Raw genomic sequence first — 22,978 nt, forward strand, 5'->3', positions numbered from 1 at the left:
ATCAACTTACAAAATAGATGAAAACCATCAATATTACAGGAATTATAAGTTTTGACGACGTTTTATAAAGCGTCACATTTTGTCCTATTTAACGGCGTTTTTTAAGCGTTGTTTTCTTTAATATTGAAACGGCACCGTTTCAATATTTGAAGGCGTTTAGAAGCGCCTTCAAATGTCCACTCCCCTTATATGGGCCGGTGAATTCGTTCACTCATCAGTATCTCGTTCGCTCTCTCTCTCTCTAAACAGATGCCCTAATCTTTTCCAGCAGAATGCCTTCATAAAAATTTCGAATCTCTTACTCACTCATCTATTTATCGATTCATCTCTCTATACAAAATGCCCTAATTTTGATTTTGATTTTCTAAACAGAATGTCTCGATTTTGAATATCCCTCAACGAATCTGTTTATCGATTCATCTCTCTCGATTTCGATTTCGAAATTTATGTTTCGGTGATTCTCTCTCTCAATTTCGAAGCTATTTTGAATTTGAGTCCTCACGCCTTCTTTGATTTCGATTTCATCTGAATCTCTGATTTCGATTTTGATTTTGATTTTGAAGCTCCACCGCCATCACCATCTGCACCGACAAGGTAGGTGAGCTCTCTCTCTCTCTCTCAACCCTCTCTAAATGCTTATCATTCGCAGAGATTCAGATCGGTTTCGATTTCGAAGCTCCACTGCCATCACCATCTGCACTATCGTCTACTAAGGTGAGCTCCATCGTTTCTCTGTTTCTCTCTGAAACTCTTCATTTCACTCTCTCTCTCTCTCTCTCTCTCTCTCTCTCTCTCTCTCTCTCACACACACACACACACACACAAATTTCAATGGAAGAATGTAGTTTGCCCTAATTGTGATTTTTTGTGTTCCTAATTGGAATAGTCCCTAATTTATGTGCTTTAATGGAAAATCTATAATTCTTGATGTGCTCTAATTTCTGAAAACATTGTGGATTGTGAATTTGTGTGGATTTTTTTATTGTATAGTTGTAGTTATGGATTTGAAAAAAGGGAAAAGAAGCGAAAAGTAGGAAAAAAAATTATTCGATCTCGATCGGAGTTGTTGATAACTTTTTTGGTAGTAACAAACAAATAATAGAGAGTTCTGATTCAGTTGATGAAGATTTGGTTTGGTGATTAAAGAACCTAATCAATGTATAAATGATAAGCTAAGAAGAGAATTTATTGAAGAAACAATATTCTTTTACAGAGACAAAATCATATATACATACAGAGTCTGTGTAAACTACTTTCCCTGGGTTGTATAGCATAAAAACCCTCATCTACACAATGAGCATATGTTGATCCATCTATCTACCTTCATGCATACCTATCTATATTTGCATTAATCCATAGCTTCTATGAACCCACCACATTGAACTTCTCTTGAGTCCCAAAAAAATCCCAACAAATCCCTCCCCAAATCTAAGATCAAAAAAAAAACAAAAAAATTTGGCAAAATGGCTCTGTAATTAATCAAAATTTGGCTTTAGCTTTGCCAATGAGACTATAATCATTTAAGGTTTTGATTTGGTGTGATTTTTATACAACTCTTAATGATCTATTTTTAAAAAATAAAAAATAGAAATAGAAAAAAACTTGAAGGGGAGGAAAGAACTTTAGCTTCTAAAAATTAAGGGGTTAAAAAACAATTTATGAAACACAAGATTCTTATCCACCCGTGTGTTAGGTACTTGACTTTCATAATTTTTTTTTTGAATCTTCTAGGGTTTTTTGGAGAAGTTTTTTGTGGCATTTGGAATGGGACAGATGTTGCCATTAAAGTTTTTCTTGAACAAGATTTAACTGTTGAGAACATCGAAGACTTCTACAATGAGATATCTATTCTTAGGTTTGTCTTAATTGATCTGTTTGCAATCGTAGCTTCTCATATTTCCCCTCCGCCACTTTGTTCTTGTCCATGCGATTGACTTTTTCTTTTCTTTTCTTTTATTTCCTTCTTTTCACACACAGCCGTCTACGCCACCCAAATGGAAATGCCCTGCATTTGTTTGATCAACTTAACTCTGCCATATTATGTTTACACTTTACACTATAGGATTTGTGAATGGAAAAAACACTCAATTTTATTCTTTTGATGTTCATATCAGAAATAATTGTAGTGTAGTGATATGAAGAAAATAATACATTTTTTTGCAATTATTTTATTCCTTGGTGCCTGCACAAAACCTCCTCGGCCGTCCACGGTGCCTGAATGCATGGAAATGGGATCATTGTATCATTTAATCCATGTGAGTAGGCTAAAAAAGAGACTCAGCTGGAGAAGGAGAGTGAAAATGATATGTGATATATGCAGGTACGTTTGACCATCACCTTTTCCATTGCACTACCTCATTGACATTGCACATTTATGTTGGTACTACTGCTAAATAAGTAACTTATGGTTGCTTTTGGAGCTCAGTATATTTTCTTATGTGGTATATTTGCTTTTGCATTAATAAATGAGCATTCCTTCACTACAGGAAATATCTGTTTTGTGGAAAATGATTACTCTTTTTTTTATATTTACCATAGGCCTATATTATTCAATTAAATGTTGAAGGTGTATTCCCTGGTTTAGTGTTTTGTAATTTTTCAGCTGGGTTTAAAAAGAGAAGGTTATGATTCCTTTTGTCATTTGCAGTGACTACTTGTTCAAGCTTTTGCTGATTAGAGATTCTGGAGTTGGAAAATCATGTCTTCTTTTGAGATTTGTTGTAAGTGCTTTGGAATGTTTTTCACTTTCTCCTATATTTCTTCTTTTTAATGAATAGTATATTACATTCTTATTGGATGTTAGTTGAACATGTTCCTTAAGTTAAAGCATATTGGTGGCTTGTTGCACCAGTAAGGGTAAACTCATGACTTAGATAACCCCTGCATTACAGCTGGATTTGATTTGTTTATTTCTCTCTCTCTCTCTCTCTCTCTCTCTCTCTCTCTCTCTCTCATGTTTGTATATGTGCATATAATTCTGTGCTTGAGCTTCCAGATTGGCAAATGGAGGGTTGGATTTGAGTTAAATTAGAGTTGATAGCAACCCAACCTGTTTAAGAAAATTTGTCTGTAATTGCTCATCCTTTATATGTTTTTGGCTGTCAATTACTTAACAGTTGGGGGAAAAAAAACCAAAGTTTCTGTTCTTAACTTAAGAACCTAGTTTGCTATAATTAAATCTAGAATTCATACAATTCCAATGGTAACACTGCATGATGAGTCTTTGAACATGAGCAAATTGTGAAAAATCTTTCCTGCATGTTTGCTTCCTTATTTGTGTCTTTCGAATATATATCTAAAATGAGTCATCCGGAGAAAATGTGAAAGTTTAATATAGGAACGAGATCTCGCAATTTACAACTATTTGACATTGCCGTGGCTATTTAACTTCTTCTTTCCTTATTGATGTTGTGTTGTTAGTAGAAAGGAGTACAAGGGTATCAGAAATTGGATTTATTACTTTAAATAGCCTAGAGCTAATATACAACTTAAACCTCTTATTGAATGATAGATTGTGGATTCACTTAGTAGTCATCTCACTGTTCACCTTTTAAATACTTCTTCTTATTAAATGTAGGCATTTTCAGATCATTATTCAAGGATTTTGAATACCTTCCCCCTGAAATCTTCTCTAAGCTAGTGCAGATGTGTGTCACAGACTCGCATCTATTATTTATTTTTAAATTCTTAATCTAGTTTTTTGACAAACCTTAGCAAATGATCTAGCTTTGACGTTTATATGTTTGAGATTTGAAATTATTAGTGTTGTGCTATCTGATATTTACTTGTTTCTTATTAACAGACTGCATAAACAAGTAAATATTTGTGAATGTTCTTGCAGTTCCTTTTTTTTGATCCCTTCAATTTCGTTTTTCTAGAATGGCCATCAAAGAAGTTGGTTTATCTGATGCTGCATTGGACGCATTGGTGCAGTGTTTTTCCAGAAAACCTTCTGAAATCACGGTATTCAGTATGCCCTTCATGTGAGACTTACGTTGGTCTTAATTCTAGTGTCTATTGAATAAATGTTTTTGCTTTTCTGTGGTGCTACTCAGTCTTCTCCCATTTTTATCTAATAAAACTAGTCATAGTGAAAACTCTGGTCCAGCTGTTTCACATTTGTTTTGTGCTGGCTTGACAGAGATATGAACCACCATCAAACATCTCATACAGGAGAGATATACGAAGTTCTTAGTAAGGGAGAGAATTCTGTGGAGGGCCCTGGGAATTCATTTCTTGATAAAGATCTTGAAGCAGCTCTTGATTCTTTTGACAACCTATTTTGTCGTCGATGTCTTGTAAGCACCATTTCATGCTTTCTAATTCTCTATGTTGTTTAGTGCCATTGTCCTATAACTGCCTCTGTACTCTTGCTGTTTTTGTTGGCAGCTCTTTGATTGTAGGCTGCATGGATGTTCCCAGGATCTTGTCTTTCCAGTAAGTTGGTTGCTTGATTTTGGTTATCATTGTTATAAAAATTGTAGTTGTCTGCTATTGCTGAGGGCTTTTTATTCAGTAATTTATCAATTGTCAAGCTGAGAAACAACTTTCATGGAGCTTCCCAGATGAGGAAAATATACCATGTGGTCCGCACTGCTATAAACTGGGAAGGGTGACTATTTAAAATAACATTCAGTAGCTTGAACTTCTCATATTTATTTTTGTTATCTATTCACTGCACATCTTTTTTTGGCTTTGTTTTTATTATTATTATGTTTTACGATTGGCAGAGACCGAGAGGATTGAAGGCCATGGAAAGCAGCATGGAGAGCGATTCAAAATGACAATGAAGGATGGATGGGGGCTGGTGTTTTGGTTCACTTTCTTCTTATTTTTTGTGTTAAAATCCTTTGGATTTTTATTTCTTCTTTTTTCTTTTTTTCCTCTGATCTGACTGGGAGGTTGGGTGTTTTGGTTCACTTTCTTCTTATTTTTTGTGTTAAATGGGGGAGTGGTGAGAGAGAAGAGGTTAATGTTATTTTGTGGCTTTGTATATAAGGTAGTAATTTTTTGATTAAGAATTGTAAATTCAATTTTTGGATATGTTATTTGGTGGGTAATGGTGATTGGATATTAAATTGAATGGGAAAGTAAATTAATGTTGTATTTGCTATTTGAATGGGAGTTGTTATTTCATATTAGTGCTGTTTAGTTTTATTACAGGTGTTCTTTTAGTTCAATCACATAAAATTAGCACAATTTCAACAAAACAAAACAAAAAAAAAGATAAGACGGCGTTTCTAAAACGCCACTATAACGGTTAGAATTTTTAAAATTAGAAAAACATGACGGCGTTTTAAAAACGTCGCTAAAATCATAATGACGTCACAGTATTGTTAGAGTAGGACATTTGGCGGCGTTTAGAAACGCCACTTATACTAATACAGCGACGCTTTTCAAACGCCATAAAACTATAGCGACGGCCACGTTGTCGGCATTTTGTACTAAACGTCACAAAAAGAATTAGCGACGTTTTTAGTACCTATAGTGTTGAAAGCCTAATTTTCAGCAATGAATAAAGAAGATAGTGCAAAAGCATCAAAGTGAAACTGAAGATTCCAACTACATTGGTTCCGAAGAGTAAACCCAATCATTTACTAGTACAACATTAAAAATTGATAGGTTGATGAGAAAACAATCAAAACAAAACAAAAAACTAAGGTCACATTTGTTTGGCAGATTAGGGTGGATGAGATTGTTAGTGAGGGGATAGTTAATGAAGAGATTGTTAATGTGAGAATTGTTAGTGAATGAATTAAGTAAAAGTGTGTTTGTTTTAATGATAATGGGAGAGATGATTAGTGATGGAATTGTTAAATAATTTTTATAAAAAATAAAAATAAAATATTTCTATATTAAAAAAAATTCTAAAACAAATATAATTTTTTTACAGATAATAAGTTGCGCTTTGGTTTAAAAAAAAACAAAAAATAAAAAATAAAAAGAAAAAAAAAAGAAAAAGAAAAGTGCATCCTAATCCCCATACTATTTTTTCAATCTCAGCCCATATGAGGGCAACTTAATCCTGTTGGGGTGTGTGGAAGTAATACTCTACTTGGAGTAGCAATCCCCCTCCACAAAGAAGCCACCAAATAAGCTATAGAGGGACTAACCTCCTTACTATTCCAATTCCACCCCTAATCTGCAAAACAAACATGACCTATGGTACTATTTGGAAAAGTTTATAGTTTATTATTTTTTATTTATAAAAAATATTAAACACGTTTATGCTTATTTTCAGTAAAAATGAAAACAAAAAACATGTTTGGTACATAAGCATTTTAAAATTTTATTTTGAAAACAAGTGAAAATGGAGGCTACAAAAGATGATTGTCGATGATAGGCTAAGGTGGTTGTTGGTAACGAGAGGTAATGGCTAAAAGTGGTTGTCACCAGTAAGAGGCAGTTGACAATGGCTAGAGGTGGTTATTGGCCACAAAAATGTTAGTCGAAAGTAATTATCAATGGTCAGCCATGATGGCCGGCAGCTGCCTAAAGTGATAGTTGAAAGTAGTTTTTAATAAAAAGTGGTGGCTAAAAATGGTTACCACCAATAAGAGGTGGTTGGTGGCAATGGAAGGTGGTTAGCAGTTGGGGGATGTGATGGTTGAAGGTAGTTGACGAATGAAGTCATTATTGGTGATGGTAGCTGATAGCCATGAGAAGGAATGGCAACGACACAAATTTAGAACGAATTAGTTGTCCACCACTCCCATCCCATATCATATCCATGGGGGATAGGCTAGCTTTGTAACTTTAAAAATAAAAAATTAAAGATAATATAATATAATATAATATAGATAATAATTTATAATTAACTGGAATAAAAATATGTAAATAAGTGAAGATGAATATTAAATGTTATATTTTGATATTTTAGTTTTATTATATTAGAAAAATTAAATTATATAAATATATTTAATAAATAAAATTAAAGCAAGGATAGATCGGGATAGAAGAGTAATGGGTGGTAATAAAAAAAAAGGTGAAAGAAAGAAGAAGAAATGAAAATAAATAAATAAATAGAAAACGAAATCAACTTTTTTGTACTTACAACTTTTTAAAAATAAAAACAAAAACTAAACCAATTTTTATAAATTTTAAATATTTTATAAATATAAACGTTAGCAAATATTCCCAAACAGTCCAACCCACCACTAGAACAACACTGAGATACCAACCAAAGAGTAAACAAAAACCTTATCTCAAAGATTTCATTCCAAAAGCAGAATGCAACCAGCAACAGAGCAAACTTCCAAGATTCCTTAATCCGGTCCCTTTTTTAATTTGCTCAACGGTTCAACTTTCAAAACATTATTGTAAACATAAAAGGAATGAGAAATTACAAATAAACAAAAATTATAGAGTTTGACTATTATAATAAAATAAATTTTTAATTTTTAACGTTATTAATTTAAACTTTAATTTTTAAATTTATTTTTAATTTAAACTATTCGCTTATTTATGTTAAGTAAAATTGACCGAAAATGGGTATTAAAGGAACCAAAAATAATGCAAATTATGTGAAAACACAGGTGTAAACACTTTAAAATTTTGATAATGTCATTTTTTATTCATACGACTAATGAATTACTTATAAAAAGGAAACTAAATATTGTTTAAATCAAATTTTATGGGAGCCAAATTTGCTATATTTTTTGGGAGCCAAATTTGCTATATTTTTATGCTTGATTTATTTATTGGCTAATAAATATCAGCCAAAAAAACTCATAAATAACGGTAAGCACTTTTTCCTTTTAAGTTTTATTCAAATTTTATTTTGATTCCTTATATACCAAACCAAGCCTTAAGTCCCATCAAATGGGGTCGGCTACATGAATCCTTCTTCTCTACGCGGCCCTATCAAAGGCCATTTCATTAGTCAAATTAAGTAGATTCATATCTCTATTTATAACGCTAGTCAACGTTAATCTAGGCCTACCCCGTCCCCTAACACTTCCATCTACTGTTACAGCATCGTATCTCTTCACTACTGCCTCTGTTGGTCTCCGTTGAATATGACCAAACCATCTCAAACGATTCTCTCTCAATTTATCTTCTATCGGTGCTACTCCTACCCATTCCCGAATACACTCATTCCTAATCCTGTCCTGTCTAGTCTTACCACACATCCACCTTAGCATCCTCTTCTCAGCCACACTCATCTTATCTACATGTTGTTTCTTGGTTGCCCAACACTCCGTCCCATACAACATAGCTGGTCTAATAGCCGTTCTATAAAACTTACCTTTTAGTCTAGTGGGTATTCGTTTATCGCACAATACCCCAGACGCACTTCTCCACTTACACCATCCTGCCTTAATCCTATGGGTCACATCTGCATCAATCTCTTCCGCTGTTGTGATAATCGACCCTAAATAACGAAAATGTTCACTCTTAGACAGTTCTTGGTTCTCAATCTTTACTTCTCCTCGCTTTCATTGTTACTGTTACTAAATTTACACTCTCAATCTTTACTTCTCCTCGCTTTCATTGTTACTGTTACTAAATTTACACTCCATGTACTCTATCTTAGTTCTGCTTATCCGAAATCCTTTAGATTCAAGAGCTTTTCTCCAGATCTCCAACTTTGTGTTAACTCCTCCTCTAGTCTCATCCACTAACACAATATCGTCTGCAAAAAGCATACACCATGGCACGTCATCCTGAATATTTATCGTCAACTCGTCCATAACTAAAGCAAAAAGATAAGGACTTAAGGTAGATCCTTGGTGTAACCCTACAGTGATAGGAAATTCATTTGTTTCTCCAGCTGGCGATCTAATAGTGGTCACCACCCCTTCATACATGTCCCTAATCACGTCAATGTAGCCTTTTGTCACCCATTTCTTCTCTAACGCCCACCATATTATATCTTGGGGCACTCTGTCATATGCTTTCTCAAGGTTGATAAACACCATATGAATGTCTCTTTTCTTTTCTTTATACTTTTCTATTACTCTCCTCAAACGATAGATCGCTTCCATTGTTGACCTACCAGGCATAAACCCAAATTGACCTTCCATTGTTAACTTTTATTCAATCAAAGCTTTTGACCTAGTGATTGTGTAGCACCTTTTTATAGTGTGAGGTCTCAAGTTCAAATACTATGAAAAGGAGTTTAATACACGCTGTGGTAGTGTTTAATTCTCCATAGTTGTATATAGCTAGTAGTTGTTGAGCCATTTGAGGTTATTATTAACTTTTTAGTTATTGTTAGGCTAATGATTTATTTGATGTAATATTTATTATATTTGTAATTATTCTTCTACTAATTAACCCAAAAAAATTTATTTAAATTTTAAAGTGTAAGTGTTGGGAGGACCATATTAAAATAGGAGTTTAAATTTAAGGAAAAATATCACATCATTAACATTTTGAAAAAATAATTACAAATCAATAAAAAAATTATAATTATTAATAATTAAAATTATAAAACTTTTCATGAATATAAAACAAAATTCAAAATTCCACTGGGGTGTAATTACCCCTAAATTTAAAGTAAATTTGATTAAATCAATAATATATACTGATACATGCAATTAAAAAGTACAATTTATCTTTAATTAAAAATTCAAACCTTATCTTTCATTTCATCACTTTGTAGTAGTCGCCAAGTGATGAAGCCTAAGCCTCACATTTGTACTCCTTGCCTCACCAAACCCTCGAAATTATGGCACATACTATTATTACTACTTTTATTTAATTTTTTTAAACTTAATTTTCTTTTTCCAAATGCAAGTAACCTAGTAAAAACCAGTGGATTTGAAATTGGTCTTCATGTGTTCAAGAACTCAACTGGTGTCCTCCTTCCCAAAAAACAAGACCTCATTTCACCACTATCGGGATGTATCATTGAGTCCCTCAAACCAGTCAAATACATAGACTCAAAACCCTTCTTTGTCCCTTGTGGACTCGCCATGATCGAACTGTTTGGAGAGAGAGAAAGTGTCATTGCTCAAGTCATAAGAACAATCCCTACAAGTTCTACAACCTCACTTTCTCCACGGGAGATGCCAAGACTGGTTGTCATGGTTTGATGATGATCGAAGCTTTTGCCGCCAAGGAAACTCTAGAAGCTCCCTTTGCATCTCATGGGAAGGGAAGGTTCAAGAATGCAAGTGTCAAGTTCCAAGCAATTTCAGCTAGAACAAGGCTCACACTTTACTGTTCATTTTATCACACTAATGGCGTGTTTGTTTGAAGGGATTGGAAAGGGAATTGGACTCCATGTCCACCATATTGATATGTCCGTTGTTTTGTTAAAAAATAGTAAGTTGGACTAATAGTCTAACCGAACTTTTAGTCCCCAATATGTGAGACTATCATATCCTGAGGGGGGGTGGAATACACAGTCTCTAGACAAGGGAAAATTCTATTTCCACACACCTACTTATCTTAGTGCACACACTTAATGAAATATTATTTTAATGACAATTATACCCTAAAATAAAATGACTATAATGGACATCAAAATATACTCTTAATATTAAATTTAAATTTTCTATATACACGTCTTTTTTTTTTAAAAAAAAAATCTCAATGCACATTTTTGAGTAAAAAAAAAAAATCCTAATTTAGAGAGAGAGAGAGAGAGAGAGAGAGAGAGAGAGAGAGAGAGGGGAAAACCATTGAAATCCATGGAACCATCTTAAAATCAAAGGAATCATTGTTTTGCTATGAACTAAGAAATCCCCAATTCCATCTCCTATTCAAAGTTCATCTTCTTCACAACCTCCAATTCTATCTTCAAATTCTCAATCACTTGCATCAATTGTGATTCTCTGTTGATTTCCACATTCTCTTTCCCACTGATCATATCAATCATATTCATCACCTTTTGCCTCTGATCATCCAAACTCTTCTTCGGAAACATCAAACTCCCCATCATCACCTCCTTATCCATTGATCCACCACCACCACGAATCTTACATTCACCCATTTGGGTCAGTAAATCCAACTTCTCTAACTCTCCCTCCCTGTCTTGAATGATGGTTTTGCCACTAAATCAAACTTGTTTCACAATATCATCATCTTGATTACTCCCTAGAAAAACAAGGTCTAGTTCAAACACATTCATTGAAGTTCCATCTATTAGAAATGTGTCTTAAACTGAAAAACCTCACTTCAATGAATAACGAATTTACAGAACATTAAAAACAAAACAAAATAAAAAAAACAGAATTTTATTCTAAACAAAATAATAAAACAAATTATATATCAAGACAGAACTTACAACTTTTCTGCAGAATCAAACTAAGAATAAATTTGTGATTGAGGCCAGTGTTTGGACACTGTGTCTTTAAGACAGAAATTCGTCCTCTCCTAGGTGCTTGAGAATAACGGACGTCCTGCCTCCAGGATTCAACAATCACCCCCAAACAGATGCAGCACAGCAAACTGAATGTACTACGAACCAGATTGTATTTTCGAACTCACAAAAGATGCAAGATGAAGATGAAGAAAAGCAGAGAGTTGTGAAGACAATTACGGGTTTTTAAGTTATATCCCAAAGGAATGGAGGGTTGATATATATAGGCTTTGAGAAGTGCCTATTCCGGAATAGAAGACTGTTGTGAAGAACAGCCACCAAGTTGGAGACGCGACTGTTGGAGAGGAAGAGAAGTTACAACCGAATATTTTTTAAATTCAAAAATTCAGATTTCGAATTTTCCTGCAGAAAATTATTTGAAAAAATTCAAATAATCTTGGTGCAAAAAATAAAGGACGGCCTAGACCCAAACCCACACCCGCCCCGACCCGGCCGGACGGACGGCGGCGGCGGCGCGCGCGTGTGGTGATGGTTTTGGGTTTGTCCATAACTCCTCCTCCTACAAAACTTGGGTACCCCTTGGGGCCCAACCCAAGGTCTCTAACTTAGAGCTTATAAACACTATGAAACTCTTCTAAGTTTCCTATGTGGGACAAGGTTTTGGATACCAACTCAAAAGAACCACACAAAACATTTTTCATGTTTATGAGGCTCACTTCGGTATCAATTTCTCATTCACTCGTAAATGGTTTCGACCACCTGAGTATATATTCTTGTTCACCACATGGCAAGGAACGTATTGCCACTCGGACCCACCCAAACCGAGGTGTGGGACCTACATTAAATAAAGCTTAAAGTTACCGGAAATTAATGGTTATAAACCATTTTTTCTCTAACAATCCCCCACATGAATGAAATTGAAAACGAATATGCAACAACATGCAGACACTGAGAGTACAAAACTGAAAATATCCTGCAAAGGATAGGTAGCTTTTGGCTTTGAACCTTCCCTTGTGAAAAACGATCGGGTTTACTGGCTGATTAGTGAACATGATGAAGAAAAGCAGAGAGTTGTGAAGACAATTAACGACCGGGTCATGGACATGTTCCAGTGAACCATGGGGAAAAACCTGAAAAATTCAGTGGTACCGATTTTAAAAGGTGGCAACAAAAGATGTTATTTTATTTAACCACCCTGAATTTGGCAAGGTTTTTACGAGAAGATGCGCCAACTCTGAAAGAGGATGAGAGTGATGCGCAAGTTGTCGCTGCAGTAGATGCATGGAAACATGCAGACTTTCTCTGCAGGAACTATATCCTTAATGGATTGGACAACACACTTTACAATGTGTATAGTCCAATCAAGACAGCAAAAACGTTGTGGGATTCCTTGGATCACAAATATAAGACGGAAGATGCAGGAACAAAGAAATTTGTTGTTGGTCGCTTCCTGGATTTTAAGATGGTGGATTCCAAGACGGTGATCAGTCAAGTCCAAGATCTACAACTTATCTTGCATGAAATTCATGCAGAAGGTATGTCTCTGAGTGAGTCTTTTCAGGTAGCAGCTATGATTGAGAAATTACCGCTGTCTTGGAAGGATTTCAAGAATTATTGTAACTTCTCTTCCTCTCCAACAGTCGCGTCTCCAACTTGGTGGCTGTTCTTCACAACAGTCTTCTATTCCGGAATAGGCACTTCTCAAAGCCTATATATATCAACCCTCCATTCCTTTGGGATATAACTTAAAACCCCGTGTTCAGTCTTCTCCTTTTTCTCTGCTTCGATCCTTCTTCATCTTTGCATCTTGTGAGAGTTTGATAATACATTCTGGTTCGCTGTACATTCAGTTTGCAGTGCTGCATCTGTTTGGGGTGATTGTTGAATCCTGGAGGCAGGACGTCCGTTATTCTCAAGCACCTAGGAGAGGACGATCCTCTGTTTCACAGTCACACCACCGATTAAAAACTCTGCGTTGCCTTAAATCGAAATAGGGCCTAAATAGTTGGTATACAATTTTGGATAGGTGTGTGGAAAAAGGGTTGAGGAGGTGTGTGTAAGCATATGAGTTATGAGTATGATTGGAACATTTAGTGTGTGAAATGAGAACAATAACTCATAATCAAATTACGAAATGTGTGCACTGAGAAATGATGTACACTGAGGTAAGTAGGTGTGTGGAAATAGAATTACCCCATTTTTATCCCTATGCTTTTCATGGTCGGCCAAACTATTTCATGGGTAATTTTGGAAATTAATGACACCTGGTACTTTTTCTTCAACATTATTTTTCTTTTCTTATGCTTTTTTTTTTTTTGGGTGCTCTTCTTCATTTGTTTGTTTGTATTTTCAAATGAAATTTGAAATTTTATTTTGCAAAATTGCACTGAAGGAGTTGATCTCCTACATAGTTCGGTAAGAATTTCATCTTCAAAATTGATCAAATGAAATTTGAAACTTTATTTTCAAAATTGAATCAAAGGAGTTAATCTCCTACAAAGTTCATTTAGAACTTCATTTTCAAAATTGATTCATCAGAGTTGATTATGTATAGAAGTTCAATGAGAATTTGCCCAACAAAATTAAGATTTCTCCTTTCTCTTCAGATGTCGTGTGTAATTTATTTTTTTGTTTACATTTTATTGTGTAAAAAAGAGTTTTTTTTTTTTTTCCCAGCTTGTCTAGCAAACATATGCCATTAGTTAAAAAACAATAAAAATAAAAACAAGATTGCTGATATTTTTGGGTTGATTATCATGTGTGGTTGATTCTTAATTTTTTATTTTAGGGTGGATGAATTTGAGTTCTGAGTATAAAAAAATTGTGTAAGCCATTAGTTATTAAATAATAAAAATAAAAACAAGATTGCTGATATTTTTGGGTTGATTATCATGTGTGGTTGATTCTTAATTTTTTATTTTAAGGTGGATGAATTTGAGTTCTGAGTATAAAAAAATTGTGTAACTTGTAATTATTTGTCTAGCAAACATAAGCCATTAGTTAAAAAATAATAAAAATAAAAACAGGATTGCTGATATTTTTGGGTTGATTATCATGTGTGGTTGATTCTTAATTTTTTATTTTAGAGTGGATGAATTTGAGTTCTGAGTATAAAAAAATTGTGTAGCTTGTAATTATTTTCCTCGCTTCATATTAAGATTGTTTTGGGAATTAGATTTTTTAATAATTGTTTTATAAAAAATGTGCAAAAAAATAAAAAGAAAAATTAAGACTCTGTTTGGTTCCATTCTGGAATCATGATTCTACCCTCATATTCTAACTCTTTGTTTAATTATAATTTTCAAAAAAATGATTCCAAATGACATTTTAAAATACATTTAAAAACATGTTTGGTAACCAGAAAGTTTTTGAATTTTTTGGTCTACCTGGTCGTTCGCCCGGATATCCTTTTGGACAGTTTTTGAATTTTTTGGTCTACTTGATCGTCCACCCGAATATCCTTTCGAACGTCCGGCCGGTTGACCGGAACAGTTTTTTTTTATTTTTTATTTTTTTTGCAATTGCCACATGTTATTTGAAAAAAAAAATTTATATTTGTTTTTTATATTTTTTACATATATAAATTATTTTTTTTAGACTAAAATGACAAATTATTTGGCCATTTATTTAAAATTAACAAAAAAAAATTTAAATAAAAATTAATTTGTCACAGTAATTTTTAAAAAATAAAAAACATTTTTAAATAAAACAATTTAAAAAATTCAATCAAATATACAATCAAAAGTAATTTTAAAACACTAGCTAAATATTTTTTTTTAACAAAAAATAATATATATTTTTAATATTTTAAATTAAAAAATATTTTCAGAATTTTTTGAATCTTTTAAATAAAAATTTTATTTTTTTCAATAATTATTTTTTTAAATTGAATTTTAAAAAGAGTTTGGTTATGAGTTTTAAATAGAATTTTCAATAGAGTTTTGAGTTGTGTGTTTAGTTATAAGTTATAAGTTTTTTAATTAAATTTTGAAAACTCACAACCAAACAACTTTTCTTATTTAAAACTCATTTTAAAAATTCAAAACTCAATTCAAAATTCAATTCAAAACTCATAATCAAACAAATTTTCTCTTTTCAAATCATGATTCAACAACGCAATTGTGAAGACCATCATAGTGGCATCTCTTTTATATTATATAAATTATTTATTTTGATACTATTAATAATTTTATAAAATATATATATATATATATAAATAGAATCTAATTTTGACAAATTAATAAACTTAGCTGCATCAAAAAAGACGGGAGGGGGGATCTGAAATTTATATAAAATTCAGGTAATTCAAGTTTAACTTGAGTCGGGCTTGGTTATATAACCTCGGGTTACAATTCAGACCTGGATAACTCTCAACATAACTTGTGTTGAACTTCAACAACCTATCGATCCGTCCGAACCCGCCTGAATTCCACCCCTAGTTTTGCCTACACGACACAGCAACAATCCTTTGCTAATCCATTTTGTTTCTGCCCTGGGCCTTGAGGAATCCATTTTAGCATTTCCAATTTAGTTCACCTTTCTTTTGTTTCAGATTTCGAACGAAAATGGCCGACTAACAAAAGCAATTCAGCTCGTTTGTGCAAAACAAAAATAGAAAGCGAAAACTGAACACCAAACCATTTATTTGTCCAATAGTAGTATATTACACAAACAGATTTTACTGTCAATGGAAAATTGGCAAAACCCACCACACGTGAGTTCAATATACCCATTTTCCATCAAACAAAATTTACGAAGTAACAAAAAATTCTGAATCAACACAATCAACAGATCTCATTCACTTACAGGAATGCATCAAGTGACAATCACAAGCAGTAGTGGCTTATACTTTAAAATGTTTCCTAATTGCAGGTTCAAGCTCAGAGTGGTTTCACCGGTCATATCAGGAAATCAGGGAGAAAAATTCCTCCAATTGGGTCTCACTCACCGTAACGCCAAGTTTCTGACTATGCACTGCATCGATCAAATCAACTCCAATATCTTTCGCCAAGCCAGCTGTAGAGATTTCTATGTACTCATTCACGTTGTGAACAGTTCCATCTACACAAGTAAAAACAGAGGAACTAGCAGGAAGAGGGGAAAAAAGACATAATCAATGATCAAAGGCATGACTTTCCAAGTATATATATGTTTAGACACCTTACTTCCGAAAAATTATACGTGAAATACAATTCAAAATTTCAAACTACAATCTCTTTCACAAAGTAATCTTGTATCAGTATTCACAGAAATTCAATTGGAAAGTGAGTTCAATATTAATAGGCACAAATTTGAAATCTAACTGATTCATTCATTTACCTTCAGCAACTATTGCTTCATATGCAGGTGGTTGGGCAATCCAGTTTCCTACAGAATCTTTCATGTGTCTTCTATCAGATGCAAAGGAACGAAGGAATATTGGAGCATGTACAACCCGGAAAAACCTGAGATCACAGAGAAGTTTTTCCCATGAACTTGTATATTTTCACAGTTGGGTTTTAAAGATATCTAGCAACGCACAAAGTGACGAATCAATTTTCATCAAGTGATAAAGAAAAATACAGGAAAAGAACAACAGAAAGTTTCCTTGAATAATCAACCACGACAAGGCATATCAATGAAAGGATAATGGCAACCTAAGAAAGACTAGATATTACCTCTGAAACTCAGAAAATAGCTGAAAAGATGGCCGTATAGTTTCCGAGACATAGGAAGCCAGAGGAGATGGGAATGGAAGACTTGAATCTAAATCCCACACTAGAGGAGAAGAGTCACCTTTTTTTCTCTGTCACAGTCATTGCAATATCAGAATTTTGTAAACAAAATTGTTGTTTCTAATAACCATTAATGCAAAAAATAAGTATACTGGTTCACAAGACTCTTCCAACCAACACAACAGTCACCTGAATGCAGATGACGTGATAATCCCACAGAACAACTCCATCAGCTCTCTGGCTGGCCTTCTGATGCCACAGTGGAACCTGCAAGGTGGTCATCAGTTCAGCACACCCTTGTCTACAAAAAATTTAATCTACCCAATAGTGCATTTATGACTGAATGCCTTTTCTTTTGTTTACTAAAGCAAAACCACGTGAAATTGTCAAAATTCAATTAGAGCTAAAGTGGAGTCCTGATGGCTCTTTACATATAACGTGGGGGGCTTAGACAGTCTTTCTTGAGTATGATATTATTACCTTCTTACTGGTTCCAAAGAGAAGATGAAAAAATAAAATTGGAATTCAATCCGGATGTCTTCAGAAGACAACAATGCGAGATAGGAACTGGTTTTAAGTGAAGAATTGCCCCAGTGACAAAAATCTAGTACTAAAAGAAGTTTATGACAAGTTCCACCAAATGGAAACAGGAAAAAAGTGTTGACACTCAAAATGGGTGATTACGAAAAGTAAATCAAGCAATTTGTTACATTTATTTATGCATCAACAAGTGACGATACCACATCAATTGCACATGTTTAACAACATATGATGCTGCATCTATTGAATGGATACTTAAGTATAATAGGATTTGGAAGCCTTAAGCGAAGGGTATGGGTCGCATAATCATCATCAAGGGCCTTTCGTGGTGGTGGTTGGAGGAAAAAGCCTGAGCTGAAGATCCTTGTTCAGGAAGTGGAGACACCAACATGGCCTCCAAAACTGTTGAGTGTTGGTCATCATGGCTGTAAGGGTGGTTGGGAGGGGAAGATGCTTTCCGTCCATGACAACAGTGCAATGGAGTTTTTGGGATGGTGTTTTAATGAAGCTAAGGCAGTCGAGGATTGGGTTTATCAGTTAGAAGTTTTATGTCTTATTTTTGCACCACCAAATAGAGCTTTGACAATTATAAATCCAGTTCAGGAGAATGATGATAAATATATCACAGAACCTCCAGAATCTAGTGGAACACAACAAATGAGATAAGAAAAATGGGAGGTTACACACCTGCTTCTTCTCATTGGAGATGAAAACAACAAATAGATCAGATCCCTCTGCATCAGCTACCCCACTTGTGCAGAGCTTTTTGCAAAGCAAGTATACATTCTCCTCACTACAAAAAATAATATAAAAACAACCCAAAAAATCTTGATTAAGGAAATACAAAAAAGAAACAGCTGACGGGCAATGCATGTTAACCAATCAAATATAGACAAAGAAACTTCAGGATTATTTGCTTGATAGAGATCTAGCCTACCTTCTTGCATTGAATATTATTTTATTTTATTTTTCAAAAATTATTCATTAAACTTAATAAAAGAAAATAAATAAATATATTAAACAAAACTATTTTATTATCTTATAATGAAGCATATCTGGTAGCAGTATAAAGAATGACTCCTTGTCTTTGATGTGGTGACTTATAACTCTCTCAGACACATCCATAACTTCTTCCAAGTTAGGTGCAGGGGGATTTTACCAAATGATAAGAATGTTTTTCCAAGGTTATTTATGTTAAGATTATATATAGAACCATTGGAAACTTTATGTATTTCGAGACACTGCCAGTCCGCATGCCCCCTCATTCTTATGAGATGTAAAACATAGTTACAGAATTTCTCGACAGCCAAGGTTAAATATTATTGGATTCTGCAGGACTTTGTTTAATGTATCATATTATCCAGAACTTCAACTCAAGAATTACACAGAACTAAAACTCTAAAACGGTTAAAATCAGATACAAAGCATTTTATTGCTTACGTACCACAATATCAGTGCATGCATACATATTAGTCCCTTATATTGAGTACACCGCTCCCTATGACAGCTCAAAAAACAGGTTGGGGCATAATGTCAAATGTTATAAAAGAATTAAGTGAAGCATTCTCTAACAAGTGGTATCAAATTCAGGTTATCATGGGATTCGAATCCCGAGAGAGGGAGGGAATGTAGTGTATACAATGTCGCTCACTACAACTGCTCTAAAAACAGGCGTGCTGACGTGATATCGAATACCATATAAGATATTATTGAAATCTTCCCTAACACCATTTAGTTTTAGGCAAACTCTTCCCTAACACCAATTGGGTTTAGGCAAGATGATGAAACTCAGTCGGACAAGACCCCAATTCACAGATTAACAAGCATTTGTTTATGAATAATTTTACACGTACTAACAATCTTACTAAAAATCTTACTAAAAATACAAATAGTCAAATGTGATTGATTGTTAAAAAAATAATAATATTTAAACCTCAAATGATGTTTGGACCTGGATGCTTTTAGTAAGATTGTTAGTAAGATTTTAAGTGTCGTAGCATTGCTCATTGTTTATTAATGGAAAAAAAATGTAATAAAAAAAATACAATTGATGTGAACCCATATTATATGTGAGAATTACTGCTTATTAGGCAGCATCAACATAGATAAATTTTGGGCAGAACACAACTTACATATAACTAATTCCAAACAAAAGCAGTAATTGTAAATAAGCTTAATAACAAAGTTGAAAAAAAAAAAAAGAAAAAAAAAAACGATCCCTGAAAGAGGCATTTGAGCAAAAAGGTTATGTGCAAATCGCATTTAAACTTAACCCTAGTATATATACATATATATATATATATATATATACAGCTCAAAACTAAATTCCCGTAACATGTGTGCATATTTTCCAGTTGTAGAGAGAGAGAGTACCAGTAGAAAGGGGTATGATGAAACTGGGACGAGTTCAATGGAGCAATAGTGATTTCTGATTGAAAATCCAAATTCGAAGTCGTCATCTGTATATATATATATATGTTTGTTTGTCGTATATGATTTGTTGTTCAGAAAATTCACAACACACACACATTAAATTCTCCGAAGAACTGTATTTTTGCAGGGTTTGAGTTGGGGATCACATAAAGGACACGGCAATGGTGGGTATGAAGGATCTTTCTTTATGCGATGTCGTTCTCGCAATTATCAAAAAAATGGAAATTTTTACATACTTGGGCTCGTGGAAAATTTGGGCTCCTGTTGGTCCATCTCAATTATGTGTATTGTTAAATTTTTAGTATTTTTTTTTTTTAATAAATTTTTCATGTAAAACTTAAGTTGGGCAGATCATGTCTTCACTTGTTAAGATCACGTTTATTTTTTTTTTAAATATAAGATTTAATTTTTAAATTATATTTATTATTAATTTTTTTAACATAAATATGATCAAACTTGTATATACTAATATTTAATTAATTTAATTTTTTACATAAATAATTTATTATGAGTAATGAAAATTGTATGATTTAGATTACTGAGATCAACTAGCTCAAAAAATAAATAAATAAATAAATAAATAGCTAGAAGGAATCGCTTTGGGTTGAAGCACTAAAAGGGACTCTCAAATTATGCTAGATTGGATAATCTAGTTAGAGATAGGAAGGATATTTTTATATTATGTTTTGGTGTAGCATATTAATGTAAAAATTGAAAATTAAAAATTAAAAACGCATCTCTCCCAACTTTTAAATAATCAATTTATTTAAAATCTCTTTTATAGTATTTTTGGAAATTAAAAATTAATAATCAAAAAGTAAAAAATACTCTTTTTAACTTTGGTCTAACATAAACTTAAAAAATAATAATAAGGAAACTATATGCAGGTAGGAATTAAAAAGAAAAAATTACAAATACGTAAGATACAGTACAAATTTCATTAAAATAATAAAATAAAATACTATGAGCAATTTTTTTCTCATACTCCAACCTTAGTTTCCCCTAATAATAAAATACTATGAGCAACCTTTTCCATTTAGACATTCCAATAGTTCTTCTTTCCAAAATGAATGTAGCTGTGATGGATCATATTTCCAAACTTGAATGTGGTTGTGACTGATGTATACAGTTCATAGGTTGGTCTACTTTTCAGAAAGAAAATGAAGGCCCATTTTGCTCACATCAGGCCCATTGTGGGCCCCTTTTGCTTTATCCTTTTTTTTTCTTTTCTTTTTTTTTTTTTTTGGGTAAAAACTTTATCTTTTCGCTATGAAAAGCCTGCATTTCAATTATTTCAATTTTATTTGCTTATGTTTTTTTGGGTCTCCATGAAAAAGCATGTAATGAAGAAAGCTTTTTTCTTTTTATTTTCAAAAAAAAAGAAAAAAAAAAAGAAGAAAGCTTTTCTTTATCATCTCTGGGTCTATTACTCCTCTATGAAGAAAGCCATCCAACTACATTTACTTATGCTGCTGTTCACTGCTGACTTACTTGCATTTTACGTAGTTTTATTGACCCATTGAATTCTACATTTTAATCTTTTTTGCAAACATTGTTTGATGTTATTGTAAGAATTTATGTAATTTATGTATGTATTATTGATTGATGTAGATATATTACAATTGATTGTGGTATGAATTACAGATGGTGAGGTACTAATTATATAGGAGAGGATTGGGGAGTAGGTGATTGTGTGTGGTAGGTGAGTTGAGTGGAGGTGGTAGGTGATGATATATTATGGTAAATTCTAACAGCCCCCCGCAAACTCAAGGAGGATAGGAACTAACCAACTTGAGTTTGGAGAGAGGAACAAAACAAGAAAATACATAAAAAATAAAAAAAAAAAGATAGGAGACACTGTATGGTCGTGTCAGACCGTTGGTGAAGGCACTGAATGGTGGTGTCATAACGTGGTAGAGGACACTGGATGGTGGTGTCATAACTTGTAGAGGACACTGAAGGTGGTGCCATAACGGTGTAGAGGACACTGAAGGGGGGTGTCATAACGGTGTAGAGGACACTGGAGGGGGTGTCATAACGGTGTAGAGGACACTGTATGGTGGTGTCATAACATTGTAGAGGGCACTGATGGTGGTGCCATAACGTTGTAGAGGACACTGGATGCTAACCGGAATCAAATGTCGGGACAGTTTATAGGGTCATGTCGGACCGTTGGTAAAGTTGCACCCTTAAAAGGCGTGCCCAAGTTTATCAAAAGGCGTGCCATCAAAAGGCGTGCCCAATTCATCAAAAGGTGTGCCGAACATGATGGCGAGGCACGTGAGCGCCTTGGCTTGCGTGCCCGTTTGTCGGCTGTTGGCAAGAGGCGCGCGATGCGCGTGGCTACCTCGGCTATAAGACGGAGGCTGAGGCTGAGGCTGTGCATACGAGTCTGAAACCACTGAACGCTCGGAGAGCTTGTCTCTGCAAATCTTGAAACACCCGGAAACCAACCCTTCTCTGAAACACTTAGCAACTCAAAAACATGGCCTCTTCTTCCCGTCCAGCTACCCAGAACCTGCTCACGCTCTTTCCAGAACTGAACGAGCCCACAAGAGAAATAACTGGTGCGGTGGCCAGTGAACCGCAACCAAACACCTCGGGTTTTGCTCCACTGAACTTTCCGATGCGGTCGGTGGAGCAAAAAATGGCGACGCAAACTGATATTGAGGCTAATCAGTATACTCTGAAGTCATGCGTGGAAACCATGACGGCGGTAACAAATTTGTCGAACCGGCTGCAGAGTAGGACAAATGAGGTGCAGCAGTTAACCTCCCAGCATGCTCTGCTCCAACGCATGTATAAGGATGCGCGAGCAGAGATGAGCGTGCTAAGGGCAGAAAACAAGGAGCTGAAGCGGAAGACCACCGTGATGTTCCGATTTGGAGGGCCGCCATATGCTGCAGTGGAGGAGCAGGGAGTGAACGTGCTCGGTGGACTAGGAAGCACGGAGGCAACACCGTCAAGGGCCGGCCAGGACGGAGGCAAAAAGAAGAGACCTGCGGCTGAGTAGAGGAGA

The 22,978-nt window shown here is 34.3% G+C and overlaps 3 protein-coding genes across 13 annotated transcripts; 2 read left to right on the forward strand and 1 right to left on the reverse strand.

The window, feature by feature from the left end:
* Positions 1–209: 209 nt before the first annotated feature.
* LOC114312105 (uncharacterized) lies at positions 210–5,113 on the forward strand. Of its 10 annotated transcripts, none has more exons than XM_082890829.1 (8): positions 214–454; positions 564–714; positions 1,732–1,855; positions 1,978–2,320; positions 2,648–2,720; positions 3,842–3,963; positions 4,142–4,298; positions 4,390–5,113. In XM_082890829.1, exons 4-8 carry the CDS (start codon positions 2,136–2,138, stop codon positions 4,537–4,539), a joined length of 687 nt encoding a protein of 228 aa, XP_082746955.1. In that variant the 5' UTR covers positions 214–454; positions 564–714; positions 1,732–1,855; positions 1,978–2,135; the 3' UTR covers positions 4,540–5,113. The 10 variants fall into 10 exon arrangements, 7 of the variants coding, with proteins under 7 accessions (XP_082746955.1, XP_082746953.1, XP_082746951.1 ...); XM_082890825.1 differs by lacking the exons at positions 214–454; positions 564–714 and having other exon boundaries at positions 744–1,855; positions 2,264–2,320; positions 4,390–4,437; positions 4,536–4,612; positions 4,731–5,113; XR_014341613.1 differs by lacking the exons at positions 214–454; positions 564–714 and having other exon boundaries at positions 746–1,855; positions 2,264–2,320; positions 4,390–4,437; positions 4,517–4,612; positions 4,731–5,113.
* Positions 5,114–12,446: 7,333 nt separating this feature from the next.
* LOC145800122 (uncharacterized) lies at positions 12,447–13,157 on the forward strand. The gene is made up of 2 exons (XM_082889763.1): positions 12,447–12,888; positions 13,123–13,157. The coding sequence occupies exons 1-2, from the start codon at positions 12,447–12,449 to the stop codon at positions 13,155–13,157; spliced, it is 477 nt and encodes a 158-aa protein (XP_082745889.1).
* A 2,729-nt stretch (positions 13,158–15,886) lies between these two features.
* Positions 15,887–20,251, reverse strand: LOC114312104 (protein N-terminal glutamine amidohydrolase). Of its 2 annotated transcripts, none has more exons than XM_082890839.1 (6): positions 19,900–20,251; positions 18,214–18,319; positions 17,176–17,253; positions 16,930–17,057; positions 16,592–16,716; positions 15,887–16,333 (listed from the first exon to the last, which is right to left on the reverse strand). In XM_082890839.1, exons 1-6 carry the CDS (start codon positions 19,983–19,985, stop codon positions 16,176–16,178), a joined length of 681 nt encoding a protein of 226 aa, XP_082746965.1. In that variant the 5' UTR covers positions 19,986–20,251; the 3' UTR covers positions 15,887–16,175. The 2 variants fall into 2 exon arrangements, with proteins under 2 accessions (XP_082746965.1, XP_082746966.1); XM_082890840.1 differs by having other exon boundaries at positions 15,887–16,356; positions 19,900–20,229.
* Positions 20,252–22,978: the final 2,727 nt, after the last annotated feature.

The sequence above is a fragment of the Camellia sinensis genome, chromosome 10 (genome assembly GCF_055761805.1).
Source record: "Camellia sinensis isolate YWXY chromosome 10, ASM5576180v1, whole genome shotgun sequence".
Lineage (NCBI taxonomy): Eukaryota > Viridiplantae > Streptophyta > Magnoliopsida > Ericales > Theaceae > Camellia > Camellia sinensis.

Coding starts and splice junctions, on each gene's coding strand:
- LOC114312105 (XM_082890824.1), top strand. CDS start 1,659: ATGAAACACAAGATTCTTATCCACCCGTGTGTTAGGTACTTGACTTTC. Junction 2,721..3,841: donor GTCTTCTTTTGAGATTTGTT/GTAAGTGCTTTG, acceptor ATGTTCTTGCAG/TTCCTTTTTTTTGATCCCTT. Junction 4,299..4,389: donor TATTTTGTCGTCGATGTCTT/GTAAGCACCATT, acceptor TTTTGTTGGCAG/CTCTTTGATTGTAGGCTGCA.
- LOC145800122 (XM_082889763.1), top strand. CDS start 12,447: ATGTTATTTTATTTAACCACCCTGAATTTGGCAAGGTTTTTACGAGAA. Junction 12,889..13,122: donor GAAGGATTTCAAGAATTATT/GTAACTTCTCTT, acceptor CTGTACATTCAG/TTTGCAGTGCTGCATCTGTT.
- LOC114312104 (XM_082890839.1), bottom strand. CDS start 19,985: ATGACGACTTCGAATTTGGATTTTCAATCAGAAATCACTATTGCTCCA. Junction 18,320..19,899: donor CATCATACCCCTTTCTACTG/GTACTCTCTCTC, acceptor TATTTTTTGTAG/TGAGGAGAATGTATACTTGC. Junction 17,058..17,175: donor ATCACGTCATCTGCATTCAG/GTGACTGTTGTG, acceptor TGACTGTGACAG/AGAAAAAAAGGTGACTCTTC.